This window comes from Rosa chinensis, chromosome 5 (genome assembly GCF_002994745.2).
Source record: "Rosa chinensis cultivar Old Blush chromosome 5, RchiOBHm-V2, whole genome shotgun sequence".
Taxonomy (NCBI): Eukaryota; Viridiplantae; Streptophyta; class Magnoliopsida; order Rosales; family Rosaceae; genus Rosa; species Rosa chinensis.
Window position 1 is genome coordinate 6,891,173 of NC_037092.1, and position 18,068 is coordinate 6,909,240.

Here is an 18,068-nt window from a genome sequence, read left to right on the forward strand (position 1 = left end):
GTGATTTACAATTATAACCATGAATGGTTTAGGTTTGATAGATTTGGTTCATTCCATTGATTTAATCTAGTTCGATACCTTAACGGTCATCAATTTAGCTGAAAAATTTGCAAAAGTGATCTACAAATTGGAACCTAAAAACTGAACGGTCGAGATGCTGATATGTGATCGAAAAGTGGGTCTCACAAGGGCTCTTTTAAAATCAGAGATGCCGGGATCGCTCGGTTCGCAGTCTCATCTTCTGCATTAGGTCTGGTGCACTTGTTTCTAGACTTCAAGACGTCTACAGCAGATTGGTTGGGCTGTTCATCTTCGTTTCCTTTTTGTGAAGAAGATAATGACTATCCGATAAGAAAAAAAAATGATAATATCTAAAAGATTTATAACATAATTACTTATTATTTCTAATATCTACTTTTACGTCTTTACCCTTTCAAACTTATGGGGTTTTCATAGTATATGCATAAGGGATATTTACGTGAAAAAGTTATGTTTCCAAATAGGCTATTAGAATTATGATTAGAGATCCTAATATTTATTTATAGTGTGGTATCTATTTATTATTTTTTTATAATTATATTTATCATATGGAATTTATTTTTAATTAAAAATTTACTTAATATATCTTAGCATACCGCGTTCCATAGAGACTGGCGTACCGCGTACCCATTCCGCAACGACCCATGATCTAGGTAACACTGTTTAAAATGACTAAAAAAATAAATCCCTTAATAGATATAGATATAGAGGTCAGGCTGCAAAAATTCAATTGAGATATTCAGATGAGAAAGTGTTGTTAATACGATTATTGTAATTTAGTTAAAAATAGTTTTGAAAAAAAAAATCCAAAAGAATAATTACAATAGCTACGACCTGACCTCTAGACATAGCAAATAAAGCAAAACTTTAAGTAATGTCAATTACCTTGGCTTTCACTCTGGTTAATTAATTAGTCACCCATAAAATAATAAAAAAATACATTGACTATTTTTTTTTTTTCAAAAAATACAAAAATATCATAAAGTTTAGTTTTTGTGATGACTTTTAGCGAGGAAGACTTAGTTCATCGCTATTAAACTTGGCAGGTTCGAGAAAACTTTCTCCCAAAACTTTAGTGACAAGTTATTTAGTTCCTCGCTAATTGCATTTTTTTGTGAGTAAATTTTTCTTCGCTAAATACTAATTTTTAGCTAGGAAACACTAATTTTGTCGCCATTAAATTTGACGGGTTTTACACAATTTTCCGCCAAACTAATAATGAGAAAAGTGTTATTTCCTCGCTAATCGCTTCTTTTAAAGAGGAAATGGTTCCTTGCAGAACACAGACTTTTAGCGAGGAAATTCTACTTTTGACGCTATTGAATTTGGCAGGTCTTGTACAATTTTCCGTCAAACTAATAATGAGAAAAGTGTTATTTCCTCGCTAATCGCTTTTTTTAACGTGGAAACGATTCCTCATAGAATACAAACTTTTAGCAAGGAAATCATAGTTTTGTCACCGTTGAATTTGGCGGGTCTTGTACAATTTTCTGCCAAACTAATAATGAGAAAAATGTTATTTCCTCGCTAATCGCTTATTTTAAAGAGGAAATAGTTCCTCGTAGAATATGGACTTTTAGCAAGAAAACTATAGTTTTATCGCCATTGAATTTGGCGAGTCTTACACAATTTTCCGCCAAAAAATTAACGACAAAATTGTTAATTCCTCGCTGAATGTCGTTTTAGCGATGAAAAAATTCATCACCCAAGTCTCATATTTCCTCGCTAATAACATGACACTTTTTGAGACCAACTTATGATCACATTTAGTGATGAACTGAAATATTCGTCGTAGAAAGTGATAAATAGTGAGGAAAATATATTCCTCGTAGAAAACCTAGTAGTATTTAGTGAGGAGCCCAAACATTCCTCGTAAAAAGTAACATATATTGAGGAAAATAAATTCCTCGCAAAAAACTTGGTCGCCAAAAAGACTTTCTATTGTAGTGTGTTATCTTCACTTTCTGCGCTTGACCTTCCTTGCAGAGCTTATGGTAGGCGAGAAACAAATAACGGATATGTTGACTCCCTTTGCTTGTTGCAGAAAGCTCTTCAACAATTGGAATAACCTCATCATAAAATCGTCCGGCAACGGGCAAACCTCCAAGTTGGTCCAAATCCCAAAGGAAGATGGACATTTCTCCCCTAGAAGTGTGGAGGGTATTCGTCGTAGAACACCAATACTCACAGAAAGCCCATATGACAGGTGCAAGACGGTCATAGCTGAACAGTGAGGCTATCGCTCGATAGAGACTGGCCTCCCAAGTAAGCTTGCCATTCCTACTTAAATATCGTCTACCCATTCCCAGTAGAACTCTGTGTAAGAGAAGCCCTCATTTGCTCGAAATGCACTGCTCCACTGCACTGAACCATTGCGTATACGATCGCTGAGAAGCATGAATGGGACCTGAGGGTTGTTCTAATCGTGATGCGAAGACTTCAACAGCAACACATTTGAGGTCTGTTTGTCGTGGCCAGATCTCTGTTTGTCTAGTTGGCGAGGTGCTACATGAGTCCACTAGAGGATGTGAGCTGAAGGGTCATAAGGAGGTACATCGATTGCTTGAGGCCCAGTCAACGATCGATACACCTGCAGAGTAGTGTCATCACTTTGAGTGTCCTCTGGATCCTCGAGGATGGTGACTGTCCCTTTCTTGAAGCACTTGGAAAAAGCCATGGCCACAAAAGGATAAGAAGCGCGATTGTGAATGTCTGACGATGTACGCAAAGCCTAACCACTTTCAGTGGACCCTACCACGCACAAAAATAGAGGAATCTAAGCGCTTAGGACGTTCGCGTTCTTATCTTTGCGAGTCACCAAATGCGTAAAGTCTAACCGCTTTTAGTGGACCCTACCAGAAGCAAAGGTGGAGGAATCTAAACGCTTAGGAAGTTCACGTTTTTCTCCTTGACGTCAACAGACACACAAAGCCTAAACTGCTTTGAGTAGATTTTCCCACGATCAAGAAGGGGAAAAATCTAAGCATTTAGGTCGTCTGCGTTCTTCAATTGTCACCAAAATCCTATATATATATATATATATATATTGAAATACATATAAAAAAGGGTGACGTCATGAAAAAGAGTGAAGACATGCATTTTCCATTGTACAGTTTTTCCCCAAGCAACTACACAGATTTTAATTTGAACTTTTTGCGTGTTCTACGGACTGGGTTTTCTTAGTTTAATTAGGCCACTGATTGTGGCAAACTACCGAACCATCATCAAAAGAATATTGTAAACAAAGTGATGCAAGATCTTATGGTATATTGCAGTTGCTTCCAAAAAAAAAAAAAAGGGCAATGACGTCAAGGCACATGCATATATGTGAATATGTTCATATTGTCAGGGCATGGTGCATATATGTCTCTATTATATCAGAAGGTGGAACATGGATGATTGGATAAACATATAAAAGAAGTAGTATTAAAATAAAGACTAATTAATAGAGGAAGACCAACAAACCTCCTCCGCCATTGCCAACAGCTCGTGTCAAATCAAGGTTTCAGGAGAAGCAAATACACCAGAAGCAGCAAATCTTGTCAGTAAGTAGAGAAAGTAGGAATGGATTTCTTCAATTATCACAAAAGTCTTGAAAAGAAAGTAAAATATATAGGAAAATTTTCACAAATGATCACTCAATTATGACTCATTCGACAGTTTGGTCACTCAAGTTTCAAATATATCACTTTAGTCACTCAACTATTACACTGTCAATCACTTAAGTCACTCAACTATTACACTGTCAATCACTTAAGTCACTTTGTTAATTTTTTCATAAAAAAAAATATAAAAAATATAAAAAATACTCTTTGGGTGACTTAAGTGATTGATAGTATAATAGTTGAGTGACCAGAGTGATATATTTGAAACTTCAGTGACCAAAGTATCGAATGAGTCATAGTTGAGTGACCATTTGTGGAATTCTCTCAAATATATATTTAGAACAATTTTCAGAACTGTACGGTACGAAAAAAAACAAAAAAAGGGCTTCGGCATCATCAGGAAAGAAGAGTGTGGGGCATATGAGAGAAATTAACAAAGAAGAACAGTGAGCCATGCTTGGACGTCATCAGAAGAAGAAGAAGGTGAAAGGGACATGTGAACAAGATTGATTAATGGTGAATGAATCATGCTATTGGTTGTTATCGAAAAAAAAAAAAATTTCTATGGGTTGTAGTGCTGCACATGCATATATAATTATACTAGGCAGAAGGCCCGCGCGGTGCTGCGGGTATACTATTGATATGGTTAAATTTACATCGAAACTATGTTCTAGATATATTACATGTAGTAAAACTATATTACACATTGTTCTAGATATATTACATTGAAACACATTGTTCTACGTTATAGATATATTACATTGAAACACATTGTTCTACGTTATAGATATATTACATCAAAACCACATTATAGGCAGATGTTAAAGGCTACAGATGCTAAACGCATTAGCTTCATACATAGTCTTAATATTTTGAAAGTACTTGGCTACTTCATTGATTTCGTTAAACATCATGGTCAGTTTGCAGACAATGTTTGGGTCAAGCTTATCATTTGTCATTTCAGAATCAGCTGCTCTCATTCGATTTAGGACTTCATTGCAAGTGTCATAAATGTATAGTTGAGCAAATTTTAGGCATTCACCATCAGGTGGTAATAAAGATCCCATTAAATTGCATACTTGACCACTAATTCGAAAGACATAAGGTCCGGAACCATTATTAACAGAATGATCAACTTTTCCACCCATAGAAGTGAAACTGAACATTGAGTTGTAAACACAAATATTAGCTCTAAACAATGAATTCTTTGAAGGATCCAATAACTTATTTAGAAATTCCGGAGTGTCAGGCTCTGGTGGCAGGCATATCTTGCCCTCTTGGCAGCAATGTGTAAAAATTGGCGGTTTATTCTTGCTCCTCTGTTTCTTTGATTCATTTCTCCAGAACAGTGCGTTGCAATAACAACAACAATATATCATGTCCCCAACATCTCTGTAATCATGCACAGTCCCTACCACAAAAAACACATGCTTACTTTCATCAAACATCTGCTATATATATATACGGTACAGAAATGATAAACATATAAACATATGACTGATACTTTGATAAACATATAAAAATATAGCTGCTATGTAGACTGTGATAAGCATATAAGTATCTGATAAATTTGAACCTTGAATACTTTTTTGATATGAGGTTTGGCCAATTTTACTTGTCCCAGCTTGCAACTCACATCCAAGTAAATTGTTCATGCACCCATTATCAACTCCACCCTGTGATATTAACTGCTTCCTCTTGTCTAATTTTAGTAGCGATGCTCTCACTACATACAACAAACCATTTCACAATAAGAATTTGATATGAATGATAAATTCAAAAGATATTTGGAGCAGCACTATTAAAACACAAAACATAAAGCGATGACCTTGAATACTGCTATCAATGGAACCCTCTAACATAAATCGCCTTCTCTTATCAGATTTTGATCCTGATGCTTGTTTGTCAAATGGATTAGCAGCAATATCATAAAATGAATGGATGCTGCCACTATCTTGGTTTTCGGACCACAATTGGTTTTCAACGTTGTCCCTTGTTTCAGCAGACATATCCTAGTATGAAATCGAAAGACCATTACAAATAGAAAATACAATAAACAAATAAATAACCAAAAAAAAAAAGAAGGAGAAAATCAACTGTATAGGTCATTAGCAACTTAAGAAAAAACAGCAAATAACTGTTTAAAATTATATTCATATTAACTGCCTCTACTTGTTTTCTATTATTCATCAGCTGTAAAAGTAAATGAATTTACGAATTGAACTTTAACAGAAATAATGCACATATTATAAGAGCCTAACCACACTAATCACATTTCATTGTTTGAGAAATAACAAATGAGATAGATAGAGAAATAAAACTGATCAGAAATGCAAAGTTCAAAAGATTTGCATTTTGTTTCTTGTTTTGGACTACAACATACTAAATCAAATAAAATGATTTATTTTCGTTTATTTTAATTCTATTTCAAAAGTGTCAGTATAAACTATGTCAAGTGGAATCTGGATGAATGTTTGAAGTTCTTGAAGCTTATGATATTAGTCCTAATAGTTGTGTGGAAGAATGCATACATGCATGTTGGCTCAGGTTTAGTTCCTTTCACAAACCATCTTACATGAGACATATTGATCAGTGATCGATATGAAAACTTAATCGATGCAGACCTAATTAAAGTGAAACAAAAAGAGAAAGATGTTGCAGCAGAATTCATGTTCACTTACTTGCTAATCAAGCTGCTGCCTAAAGGTAAAAATGCTCTGTTGTGCTTGATCCCTCTTATCAGTTACAGTTTTCAGCTCATCCCATTTGCTTATCTACGACCTTAATTGCATCATCAAGTTGCTGAATTTTGGACCTAACTGCTTGTTGCTCTTTCCTTACTCCATCCAAATCACCACGTTTAAGCTACAATCAAATGATTGTGAAAATGATCAGCATACAATAATAATAAAGAAAGTCAGCAAGAAAAATCAAGAGATTGTTAAAAAATCACCCCTAGTTATGCTAGTGCTGTGTGAAAAAAAGAAAAAGAACATATTCATTGAATTAAGTAACATGAATTAGGCCCCTTTCCACATAAATTCCTGGATCTCTTAATCATAAATTAAAGGAAAAAAAAACAAAAAGAAAAGATGCACACACATAATCCTTTTCACAACTTATCACAGAACCTTGATTGACAATACAGGGTTCATATAGTGACTTTAAGCGAGCATTATAATCTATGTCTTGTTTTCCTCTATCATTCTCTCAACTAATAAACAATCAATTAATTCAAACAATATCTCATAAGAGAGATGTCAGCTCAGACATGTTTCACCAGATCACTAAGCTGCACAAATAGATGAAAAAACAGAAGAGAACAAAATAAGCTATGGTATATATATAAAGCTACATTTGCTGCAGCACCATCTCAAACAGAAATCTGCATTCTTATATCACTTCAATGATCTTCTTCGTAATAAAGAATAAGTTTTTGCTTTATCTTGGAGGCATATATTAATACAATACTTACATAGAAAAGGAGAACAAACTATTTCTACGGACACTGCAAAAAGGATTCTGCTGCAGTCTTTGGACAACAGTAGCAGGTCATGCATTAACAAAAACTACAGTTGTCAAACATGCTTTTCTCCATTTACTCTATCCTACCCTAACTCCAAAAACAAAAAAGAATAAGCAGAACGTCTCCTTATGCACAATTGAGAGAAGTAGGCTTTTCAAGGTGTAGAATCTACTGAGATCCCTTGTTGTACAGGTGAGCTGGGCTGGTCCATATTTCAACTTTGATTCATACATCCACACCTCTACCTCAAACACAAAAAGAGATCTAGTATCACACTATCACTATTCCAACTATTATTCATCACTTATAACACAATCAAAAATGTAGCCTACTAAACCCTCAATTAAAGACGGACAAACTTCATTACGTTTACTGTGCTAACAATCCTCATGCTAAATTCAACAAACGTCTAGATAGCAAAAGGAGGTATTCTTTGCCGAATCTATTCATGATTGAAATACCTGCTGTTATCAAAATCTGGAACCTGCATGTATTTCGCTGACTTTTCTTTAGATGAATTCCATTTCAATCATGAATTCTAGGATCTGAGGAAGACAGTAATCATAAATAACTGAAATCTGCATTTACAGAGGGAAAAAAAAGGATTGATTATTAAGTACAGAATTGAAGTGTTTTTAGCAGAAATTGAAAGTAGACAACAGATGATAATAAGAACAGAAAAGCTAGTATATTTATACGTTCAATTTTTATTAATGAAATAAAGATGTTCAACTTGATCTAATCTTGGTATGTACCTTTACAAAGGAAACACAAACTGATTTTCCCTCTTCTCTCTTTCACCGCAGTGCCTAAGCCTTTATAAAGACTGCAAATAATGGAAAATAGAGAAACTTCAAAACAACATAAAATAGAGCAAAAACACACCCCAGATTTGGCATGAATTGAACATAATAAAGCAAGGGTTACAATCTCCTTCTGTATTGCAAGACTTTAGGTTTAAATTTGAAATTGCAAGAGAAATCGGAAAGAACCAAAAACCCACAGAGAGAATTTGCAGCCAAACCGAGCCCTTAATTTATCAAACCCATGAATAACTCAACCTTACAAACCAAATCCAAATTACCAACTGAACACCATAGATCGAACACTCACCATGATTTCAACCATAGATCGAACACCCACAAAAACAAAAACAGAAAAACAACACACCAATCACAAAAACCACTCACCCAAACCACAAATCAAACTGGAAACAACTGCAAATACAGGGAACTACAAATCCGACCGCCCTCCCCCTTTCTTCACAGATCATGCAAACAACCCAAAGTTCTCAAACAAACACCTTTCTATCTCTCTCGGAGTATCTGTTTCTGCTCATCTATTTCTGCTGAAACGAAGACATGCGACAAATGGATGAGTGGTGGCATCTCAGCAAAGCAACAGGTGGACTATGCAAATCCTATAAACAAAGAAGGGCAAAAAGGTCCGGCAATTGTTCATTTTGTTTGTCCTCACATGGTTTGCGTTTTAGTATAGTTACTAGGAATCATTGCCCGCGCTTTGCTGCGGGAGTTAAGATTGTTAGTGAATTGTTTACATAGAAAAGAAGTTTGAGATCTTTATGAATTGGAAGTTAATTGTGACAAAAATTTTAATCAAAACCATGAAGCATAGTAATGAAGAAAACAGTGACATATGGAGGAAGAACTGTTACATTATATTCATTTGATAAAAGAGCACACGTCTATTCCACATTTGTTACACCAAAATTCATCCAAAAATTGCTTGCTGCACAACAATGTTAGGCATTTCAGATGCCGCTTTACAAAAAAGGTAGCTGCATAGTTAGATTAGCTATTAGAGTTGCAGCTTTGCAAAAAGATCGTTGCTGCAATTTTGTAAGATTGTGGAGCTTGTTCAAAAACAGCTGTGGTTCCAACTGTACTTGTCATTGCAGCTACACAAAATCGATTACTTCATCAAAAAACTGTACACCATAGTTATCCTGGATCAAACAGTTTTTTTGTTTTCAGCTGATGACGATGATGTGGTTTCATGTTCCTCTGCTTCTCCTTCACTCTAGAGTAAATAAAATATAGTACTGTTTTAAATATTGATAAGAATCGATTCATTAAAATGAATTATATAGTATGTGTATTAATGAATGTGATAAAAATTAGAATGGTATTTTCCACATAAAAAAAAATTAAAAAGAGTGAAAATATTCAGATCAGTACTATTTACCTTCTAGATTTCTTGTTGGGTTCAGATATGAATAATCCTTTTTTACTTGTCCCAGCAGCTCTCCTTTTTTGAAAAGGAACAGGATCTGGTGTCATAGTTGCTGGGTCGTTTTCAAAAGGTGCTACAGAGGACTCCATATGTGGGAAGATATCTTTGATTATTAGCTCACCATCATCCTTTATCTTGAGCTGAAAAAGGAACTTTTGGCCTCTTGTTTTCTCTATCTCTTCTGGTAATGTTGCTTCTGTTGGGTATGATCTTTTGCTGACCAAATCTTTGCAACTACTTCCAAACAGTTGCTCTGCTGGTTTTCCCATTATGATAACCGCTGCGTCATTTTGATCATCTGTGATAGTCATGTAGACTCTGAAACTGTATATAAAGAAGAGACTTTAGTGTTGTTATTTTGTTTTTTTACATAATATAAAATTTGTCCTCAAAATATAATTTTTTATAGTGTTTACCAAGGAAGAATTTCTTGTTTCCCATGAAGTGAGCAGCCGAGTTGATTGTCATGCTCTTGTTCTTTTAATTCTCGATAACAGCGAGGACAGCCTTTATACCACCAACCGTCATGTGTTGCAAATCTGGAAATTGAACCATTGCAATACACCATTTGTTCCTGGAATTGAAAAATAAAAAGGGGCATGAATCATTTACAACGTAGCATAATGAGTCACTATTTATAAATTAGGGCCAAAGTAACATAATGAATCTATAATTTACAAAGTAAAACAATTTACAGAATAAATTATTTAAATTTCAAATACTTACACTTTATAATGTGTAGTTGGAAACAAAATTGGATTTTATACCTTGTATGACAATGGATCCAATATGTTCAATTCAGTCACTGTTTTCATATCGGTTTCCTGGATTTCTTCTGATGTTGGCTGTTTGAATGGGGTTGGAAGTATTTGCACTCTATCAACCAGTTTTGAGAACCTACAAATTTTTAGGTATGTGATGAAACTATTGATATTTTTTTCTTTCCTTTTTGGTAAAATGATGGTTTTCTAATAATGAAGGAACTTACTGAAGCCTGTACTTGTTTGTCTCTGGGATATATGGATTGATGAAAATACAGGTGTTGCTTGTATTTGATGGAGCAGGTTTGTCTGCTAGTTACAAAAATAATTAGTTATAGTTGTTAGTCATGATGAAATAATTGATGAATTTTTGAAGGACACTTACCCAGGTACTCTTTGATTTTTAAACTGGTTAATGCCATCAGCACTGGTGGAGAAGTTTTTCTAATTGTTTCCATGTCAACTTGTCTAGCAGTATTGCCCCAGAGTGTAATTCTCAAGTCCTCTCTTCTGCATTTTATGTTTAGGAAGTTAGTTTTAAATCTCAATTGGATCATATACTGTACTTAATGTTTAATAGTGTGTAAAAAGTTTACTTTAAATTCTGCAAATGGATCTCACATTTTGACTCTTGTCTTTCACATTTTGATTCTTTATGCTTGACAGTTGTCTCATGTGGTGGTACAATTGACTTCAAACAACCGTACAGATCTTGCATTTAACAAAAATAAAAAATAAAAAAAAGCGATTAATCAAAGTTATAAGGTAAAGTATAATGAGGAAGCATTGTTTATTTACAATGTGTACATTTACCTGTTAGAATTGTATTATCATTCATGCGTGCTTTGAGTTGATCAAATTCTACTAAATAGAATCGTTGCTCTGGAATTTCTGGGCAATTTCCTTCAACTGCTTCAAAGATAGTCATTGCATTGAAACGGACTTGACTCTGATGATCAAGAATCTTGAAGTTTTCCTGATTTTTTCGTGTGAAGAACTTGTGAATGTCATAAACCTTGCCTTGTTGGATTTTTTTGTGAACTAAAGGGTAGTCAGATTCATTGATAATTGCATGAATAGCGTCACCCTGTATTACATAGGAGAAAAATATGTATAAGTGTGCAAATAATTGGACTGATAATTAATTGTTTGTGAGAAAATTACCTTTTCATCAATCAAGACAGAGTGGAGACCATCATCCTTGTTAGTATTATATTTCTTAGCTCTCCACACTCTCGATATACGAACTCTGATCTTGTATTCTGATTTGTAAGGTTCCATTTCATGAATGAAGACATCCATGTAGTTCTGGCAGCTGCAAGTAATAGCATATATTATATTTAGATAATAATTTTAAAAATTGTTTTCATAAACTACATATAACTTTATTTTGTTTGGTTTCAATTGTAGAAACTTTATTCGATGAATAAGAAAAGGTTTATTTGAAAATCTCAAAATGAGTAAAAATAAACTGTTTTGTGATTTTGTCACAAAAAGATTTCCTTTTCTTTTTCTTTCTTCAGCATCAGCCTCTATGCACAATTATATATTGAAGACCAAGTTATGATCATAAATTTCGATTGGCCTTGATGAAAAACTGAGGCATAGGAATGTCAATATGAAATAGGATTATAAATCAAACGAAATAGCAAATCAAAGAAGCATTTAAGAGCAATTTTCTGAAAATGAATGGTTTTTAACAATTGAATATAGGCAATACTGGTATATTACAGGAAAAAGAGACAGTGAATTTCATATCAATATTAATCAAACACTGGAAATAACAAAAGGGTAGTTTGAAATTGATTGATTTTGAAAGAGAGAATCAGATCAGTGGTAGTGGAAAACGAAAAGAAGTTGATGACATTTGATCAAATAGAAAGTGAAACTTGAGCGATCGAGTACCTGTTTGGATTCATGTCGATGTCAGAGATGTTGCAACAGTGCAGCAGCTGAGGTCGGTCTTCACCGATGCTTCCCGAAAGTAGGCGTTGGTTCTTGAGATTATATATTTAGGGTACATGGCAACATTGTAAATTGCCAGAAAAAATGGATAAAGCTGTAATCAAGACCCGAATCAGTAAAGACAAAGTGATCGGAAAGCTTCAAGCTGATTCTAGATGGTTTGAATTTTCAATATCTTGAAATTGATGCCTAGACTTGCAGCTCTCAATCTCAATCTCAATGTGAGTATCAGAGCCTCGGATATTATCAATGACATCAAACGGATTGAAATCTCACCCTCAACACCTTGGTTTTGTCCAGTTCCATCTGATATCGTGTTTTTTTTTTTTTTTTTAACATAATTGAAAACGTTGCTTTTTAGTTTGACCAAGTATGACATAAGATTTTGAAAAGGAGGGGAAGTGGATGTTGTTACGTAATTGTATACATGGTTATTATCACATGTGGACTTCATGTACATAAATTGTATACATGGTTACCAGCGTGTGGACTTCGTGTACATAAATTGTATACATGGTTACCATCATGTGGACTGCATGTACATAAATTTGTATCATGTGGATGAAGTCATAGTATACATATGTTAATCAACTATATGCAAGAGAAAGGTGTGATAAGGGGAAAAAAAAAAAAAAAATATATATATATATATATATATATATATTGGTATATGGTGTTACTTAAATTTTTATACCATATGTACTTAGTCAATGTTCATTTTAGATTTAGTCAATCTTCATTTTGTTATTGATATAATTATGTCCTTGGCAATTTATTAATGAACTTTAAGGGATTATCACGTTTTGAATTTTTTTTGTAATTGCAAGGATGTTTTTGAAAGTAATTTGATCAATGTAATGTATATTTTAATTTATAAATTTTGTAAAACATCTTTATAAACTATGTTCTTAGTATATTTGTTTGGTATATCATTGCTGTTATTTATTAATATTTTTAAACCATTTTTTGATGTGACTCTTGATAGCGCAACATACAGTTGTCCATGAGTAAAAACAGGCTCAGGTAAATATATACCTACTTGATTTAATGATTGACCTTGACTTTTGTTAATCGTCATAGCATAACATGGTCTGATTGGAAATTGACGTCTTTTAAAAATAAATGGCCATTTATTTTCAGCAGCAGTAAGCACAATTCTTGGTATAAAGAACTTGTGACCTATATTATTTCCTGTTAGTATTTTTGCTTCTATTAGTCGATCAAATAATTTTGTAACTATCAATCTAGTACCATTGCATAAACCAGATCTTTGATTTAAATTTCTTAATAATATGATAGGCATTCCAATTTTCAAAATTAATTTGTGTGATGGTAATCCAGTGAATTCTAGTTTATTTAAAAATTCTGTAGGATATAAAAGATCAATATTTTCATTATTTCCAAAATTTTGTACAATCGTGTCTGAACTTAAATAAGTGGTCGTATTACCTGGCAATAAATTTATAGCATAATCATTTATATCTTTAACTATAGTATTTCGAGGCGTAACTATTGCGCGTTCTTTTAGATAGTTAAAATTATCGTAATTATTAATAAAATTTGTATAAGTTGCAAGAAAAATTGCTTCTATTGGGTCTCTATAATCATTAATAAGTATATCATTCGGTATTTCAATCCAAGATGTATCTTCATCATTTTCATAATCAATTGAATGTGTACGACCTTCTCCAATTTCTAATAACCAATTTGCAAAAATTGAAATATCACGTTTCTCTTCATTAGTTAAATTTTTTTTTAATAATCTCATATTTTCTGTTAAATGAAATATTTTGAATGATTGCCAAAGATATGAATAATTTAATGAGGCTTGAATTATCTGTTCTTTAGTTCCTCCTGTAATAACAGGTAAAATTTGTCTAAAATCTCCACCTTGTTGTAGAGAAACTGAATTTGAGAGGAATTTGCTGTGTATTCTCATTGATAATAGGGGCCTCTTTATATAGAGGATTACAATGCATAGAATCTCAATCATACAAGGAAAGTAATTCTACATTGATTAGGATTCCAGATCCTTCTAATTAAATCCTATTACCACTAGGTCAAGTAACCTAGAGTTTGGGCTAAACACAAATTAGGTTTTCCTTCAACACTCCCCCTTGTGTTGCCCAAACGCGGTGCTTCTCTCGTTGCCTCGTTAAAAACCTTGCCGAGTAACAAAAACCCAGTGGGACAAAAATAACCTCGGTCGAAGGGGAAAAAGAGCACAACACACCCTTCACGATTCGAAACGAACATGTAGACATCTCCCCCTGATGTCTGCACCTCCCCCTGATGACTACGATCATGGGAGTTCAGATAAATTCTGCAAGCCAATTCTTGCCACATGTTTCTCGAACGTGGTATTGGACAATGACTTAGTAAACAAGTCTGCCTCATTGTCCTCAGATCGAACCTAGTTCACTTTGATCTCGAGGAGTGACTGTTGTTGCTGATTATGCTTGGTGTTGTCGCTTTTGATGTAGTCTTGCCTCATTTGTTCAAAACAAGTAGCATTATCCTAAATGCTCGTAGGCTCATCTATGGAAGACTTCAAACCACAATTGTTCGAACATGAGTAATTATGGATCCAATCCATATACATTCACGAACCACTTCGTGAAGAGCAATGATCTCTGCATTGTTCGAAGATATAGCGACTAGGGTCTATTCTGTAGACCTCCAAGGTGTCACGGTCTTTTCCCATGGTGAACACTTAACCAGATTAGGAATGACCATTGTGTGGGTCAGACAGATACCCAACATCAGCAAAACCTTCCAAAATACATGTCGTTTTGGGATGGGGATAGAGAACGCAGGCCAGCGTTGGCGGCGTTTCTGGTGTGTGATGGGTCCGAATCCATCATCTCTCTATGTAGGGATAGAACAAGCCCATATCATTCATACATCTCAAGTATCGAAAGATATCTTTTACACCAATCCAATGGCGTCGCGTTGGCGCAGAGTTATATCTAGCTAACAAGTTCACAACATATGAGATGTCCGGTCTTGTGCATTGAGATAAGTACAATAATGCGCCTATTGTACTAAGTAAGACACTTTTGCCTCTAGCACATCTTCGTCATCATCCTTTCGACGAAGATGATCCTTTTCAGGATCAAGACTACGGACGATCATGGGGGTGCTCGAAGGCTTGACCTTGTCAAAATGCCTAAGCATCTATCGACACGATGCTCAAGTTCCAAACAGAGCCATAATCGTGTTCTCCCAAAATCCTTCATCTCAAACTCAGATTTCAAGTGTTCAGCGGTTTCCCTTAACTCTTTAAGGGCTTCTAATGAAGATCATGTCCAACATGAACCGCGATAGAATCCGAAACTTGTCATAGAAACGCGTGGGTATATCCCTTCCCAATCAAGTAGTCACTTTAGTGAGCGTTTCAACCTCTTTGTAAACGCGCTCCATGGTCTAGAGCCACTTGACTTGGGTAAATGAAGTTCACCATGAACCTTCATGTATATTCCGTATCTAGATCCCTATAGAGATACGTAGTGACCATATTTGTAAGCTGCATGTTCAGTTATTCGGAAACTACCAAACTGACAAGGTAGTGGAGTGCAATGACATCCATTACGAGAGAATATGTCTCATCGTAGTCGATTCCAGGGTGTTTTGTGAGAAGCCTTGCGCCATAAGGCGAGATTACCATCTCTTTTTCTCATCACGCTTTCTAACGAAGACCCATTAGTCAACAGGTTTTATGTTAGGAGGTGTTGGCATCTCTAGCTCGAAAACCTTCCTCTTCGTTAGAGAATCATCTTAACCTGGATCGCATCTTTCCATTTAGGCCAAAAACTCTCTACGTTGGCATTCATTCATCAACGGAGCGTGGTTCGATATCATCGAACTCAGCAAACTCATGCGCAACAAAATGCGTAACTACATCATCAATTATGATGGAGTTTCTATCCCACGTCTCATGTACACTAGTGTAAGTTTCATAGAGCTCTATATTCTCAGGAATAGGGTTTGACGTTGAGGCGTCCCCCAACGATAACCATAACCAGGAAGATTCTCATGAGACGGATTTTGAGTCTTGATGATCAAATGATTGGAATGTGCCAAAGTATCCTTCGAACCCACGGGCCTCCCACGCATCATAGCTGGGGCCATGGTCTGTAACGCCAGAGTGCCACTCTCTTTGGCATTGGCGCCATGCCTACCTCCGTGTAGGGTGGCGCTTACGTCCTCTCGTAGGGACGTCATTCCTTGCAGGCACGTTTGCAGCATATTTGTGTGATCTCGTCACTTTAATAGGGATCAAGATGAGACATAGTGGGGACAGACTACGACAATTCCTGTCGTTCCTGTTGAACATTCGTGTTCTTATCTCCCCCTAACGACGGGAAGACTGTCTCATCAAAGTGACATCCGCAAATGTAGCGGTAAGAAGATCGCCTAGCAAGGGCATTTAAGTGGCGGACGATTGTTGGAAGTTCAAATCCAACGTAGTTGCCCATTCGTCTATAAGGACCCATCATATAGCGCTGTGGCGGCGCAATTGGCACATAAATGGCTCACTCAAATGTGCGTAAGTACAAAATACGTGTACCCAGTCACTAGCTGTAACGCATAGGTACTTTGAGTGGCGGGAGGTCGTAGACGAATTAGCAAGGCTGCATGCGATATCGCATCACCCCAAGCGGATGTAAGAAGATTGGTGCGCATTACCAATGTTCGGACTACCATCGTAGTCGTTTCCGCGAGACCAATTGGGTGTGTACATGGGAATGTGATGTCCAACATCAAGCCCATTGCAATATCCATCGAAAGTCTTCGATGTAAACTCACTAGCATAGTCAAATCCAATTGACTGAATAGGATGATTTGGGGAGTGAGGCCATTGTCATATGATATGTGCTAGGAGTGTAGTGTAAGCAGCATTTATAGGTGGACAATGGCACAACACGTGACCGGCGTGTTTGCGTGTCAACCAACATCATGAAATATTTAAGCGTCCGCAAGTTGGTTGAATCAATCCACAAAATCCCTACGGATTCTTTGTAAGAACAGAATGAGTAATGTCATATCCTTTGCATAGGACGGTCTCAGTCCTAGTTTCCCTAAGGAACAGGCTTAGTAAACGATGTCCGTGTGAAGTCTTTTGTAGACGGATCATCATATCATGACTAGGATGATCTATCCTGTCGTGACAAAGCCAATATGTGTCTAAATCCAAGAGATCTTCTCTCATAACTTTATTGGATTTAATAGCTCGAATAGTGACATAAAGTCCACTAGAGAGACACATAAACTTCTCTAAGATGCGTCTTTGTTCGCAATCAGTAGAGGTAATGCAAAGGAACTCATTTCCGTTCTCTACATGCATTTTCGCATGGAATTCGTTGGCTATTCATAAGGTACTATTTGCCCTAAGAGCGTAGAGAGTTTCTGTGACAACTGTAATCAAGGTGCCATTTGGCAAGTGGAACTTGGGCTATTCCATGTCCTTGAATTAATACTGACGGTCTAGCCATCGTAGTCACAAGGTCATATGCTCAGAATCAAAATTGAGTCATAATGAAAAGAACTCGAAATTTTATTCATAAGCCAACGAAATACATCATTGTTTCTATGATCAAAGAAAATCTAATCCAATAAAAAGTAATATGGCAATCGCCTACATCTCTTGGAAAATAAAAAGACTTAATCAAAATCGCCAATTTCTGGGTCTTGATCCTTGTAGTCTTCCACCCTTAGATCTAGATCACCATCTTGATCTTCTTGTGCCATGTAATTTGCTTCCCTTGCTTCGCGATACGTCTTGTATGCGTTTGCAACATTTTGGGGTGCGGTACATGTTTTGGCCCAATGTTCAGTTGATCCACATCGAAAACAAACATCATTATGGTCAGGCTCCCTTGATCGAGGCGCCATTGGGGCGCGATTTGAACGACCTAT

At 35.7% G+C, this 18,068-nt stretch overlaps 2 protein-coding genes across 3 annotated transcripts; both read right to left on the reverse strand.

Moving 5' to 3' along the window:
• Positions 1-4,450: 4,450 nt before the first annotated feature.
• Positions 4,451-8,567, reverse strand: LOC121049510. Its single transcript, XM_040507077.1, has 7 exons — positions 8,361-8,567; positions 7,926-7,996; positions 7,632-7,748; positions 6,326-6,509; positions 5,473-5,656; positions 5,221-5,370; positions 4,451-5,055 (listed from the first exon to the last, which is right to left on the reverse strand). Exons 5-7 carry the CDS (start codon positions 5,651-5,653, stop codon positions 4,466-4,468), a joined length of 921 nt encoding a protein of 306 aa, XP_040363011.1. The 5' UTR covers positions 5,654-5,656; positions 6,326-6,509; positions 7,632-7,748; positions 7,926-7,996; positions 8,361-8,567; the 3' UTR covers positions 4,451-4,465.
• A 241-nt stretch (positions 8,568-8,808) lies between these two features.
• Positions 8,809-12,403, reverse strand: LOC112165683. Of its 2 annotated transcripts, none has more exons than XM_040507076.1 (10): positions 12,090-12,403; positions 11,349-11,499; positions 10,998-11,271; positions 10,781-10,895; positions 10,570-10,694; positions 10,412-10,493; positions 10,191-10,320; positions 9,840-9,997; positions 9,376-9,747; positions 8,809-9,232 (listed from the first exon to the last, which is right to left on the reverse strand). In XM_040507076.1, exons 1-10 carry the CDS (start codon positions 12,101-12,103, stop codon positions 9,211-9,213), a joined length of 1,443 nt encoding a protein of 480 aa, XP_040363010.1. In that variant the 5' UTR covers positions 12,104-12,403; the 3' UTR covers positions 8,809-9,210. The 2 variants fall into 2 exon arrangements, with proteins under 2 accessions (XP_040363010.1, XP_040363009.1); XM_040507075.1 differs by having other exon boundaries at positions 8,809-9,210; positions 12,090-12,401.
• Between the last annotated feature and the right edge of the window lie 5,665 nt (positions 12,404-18,068).

Bases quoted from the DNA above. Each gene is read 5' to 3' on its own strand.
- LOC121049510 (XM_040507077.1), bottom strand. From the start codon at position 5,653: ATGTCTGCTGAAACAAGGGACAACGTTGAAAACCAATTGTGGTCCGAA. The intron at 5,371-5,472 runs GTCATCGCTTTA...TGTTGTATGTAG, and splicing joins CATTGATAGCAGTATTCAAG to TGAGAGCATCGCTACTAAAA. The intron at 5,056-5,220 runs GTTCAAATTTAT...TTTTTGTGGTAG, and splicing joins ATATCAAAAAAGTATTCAAG to GGACTGTGCATGATTACAGA.
- LOC112165683 (XM_040507075.1), bottom strand. The intron at 10,695-10,780 runs GTAAACTTTTTA...CATAAAATGCAG, and splicing joins ATCCATTTGCAGAATTTAAA to AAGAGAGGACTTGAGAATTA. The intron at 10,321-10,411 runs GTAAGTTCCTTC...AAAAATTTGTAG, and splicing joins ACAAACAAGTACAGGCTTCA to GTTCTCAAAACTGGTTGATA.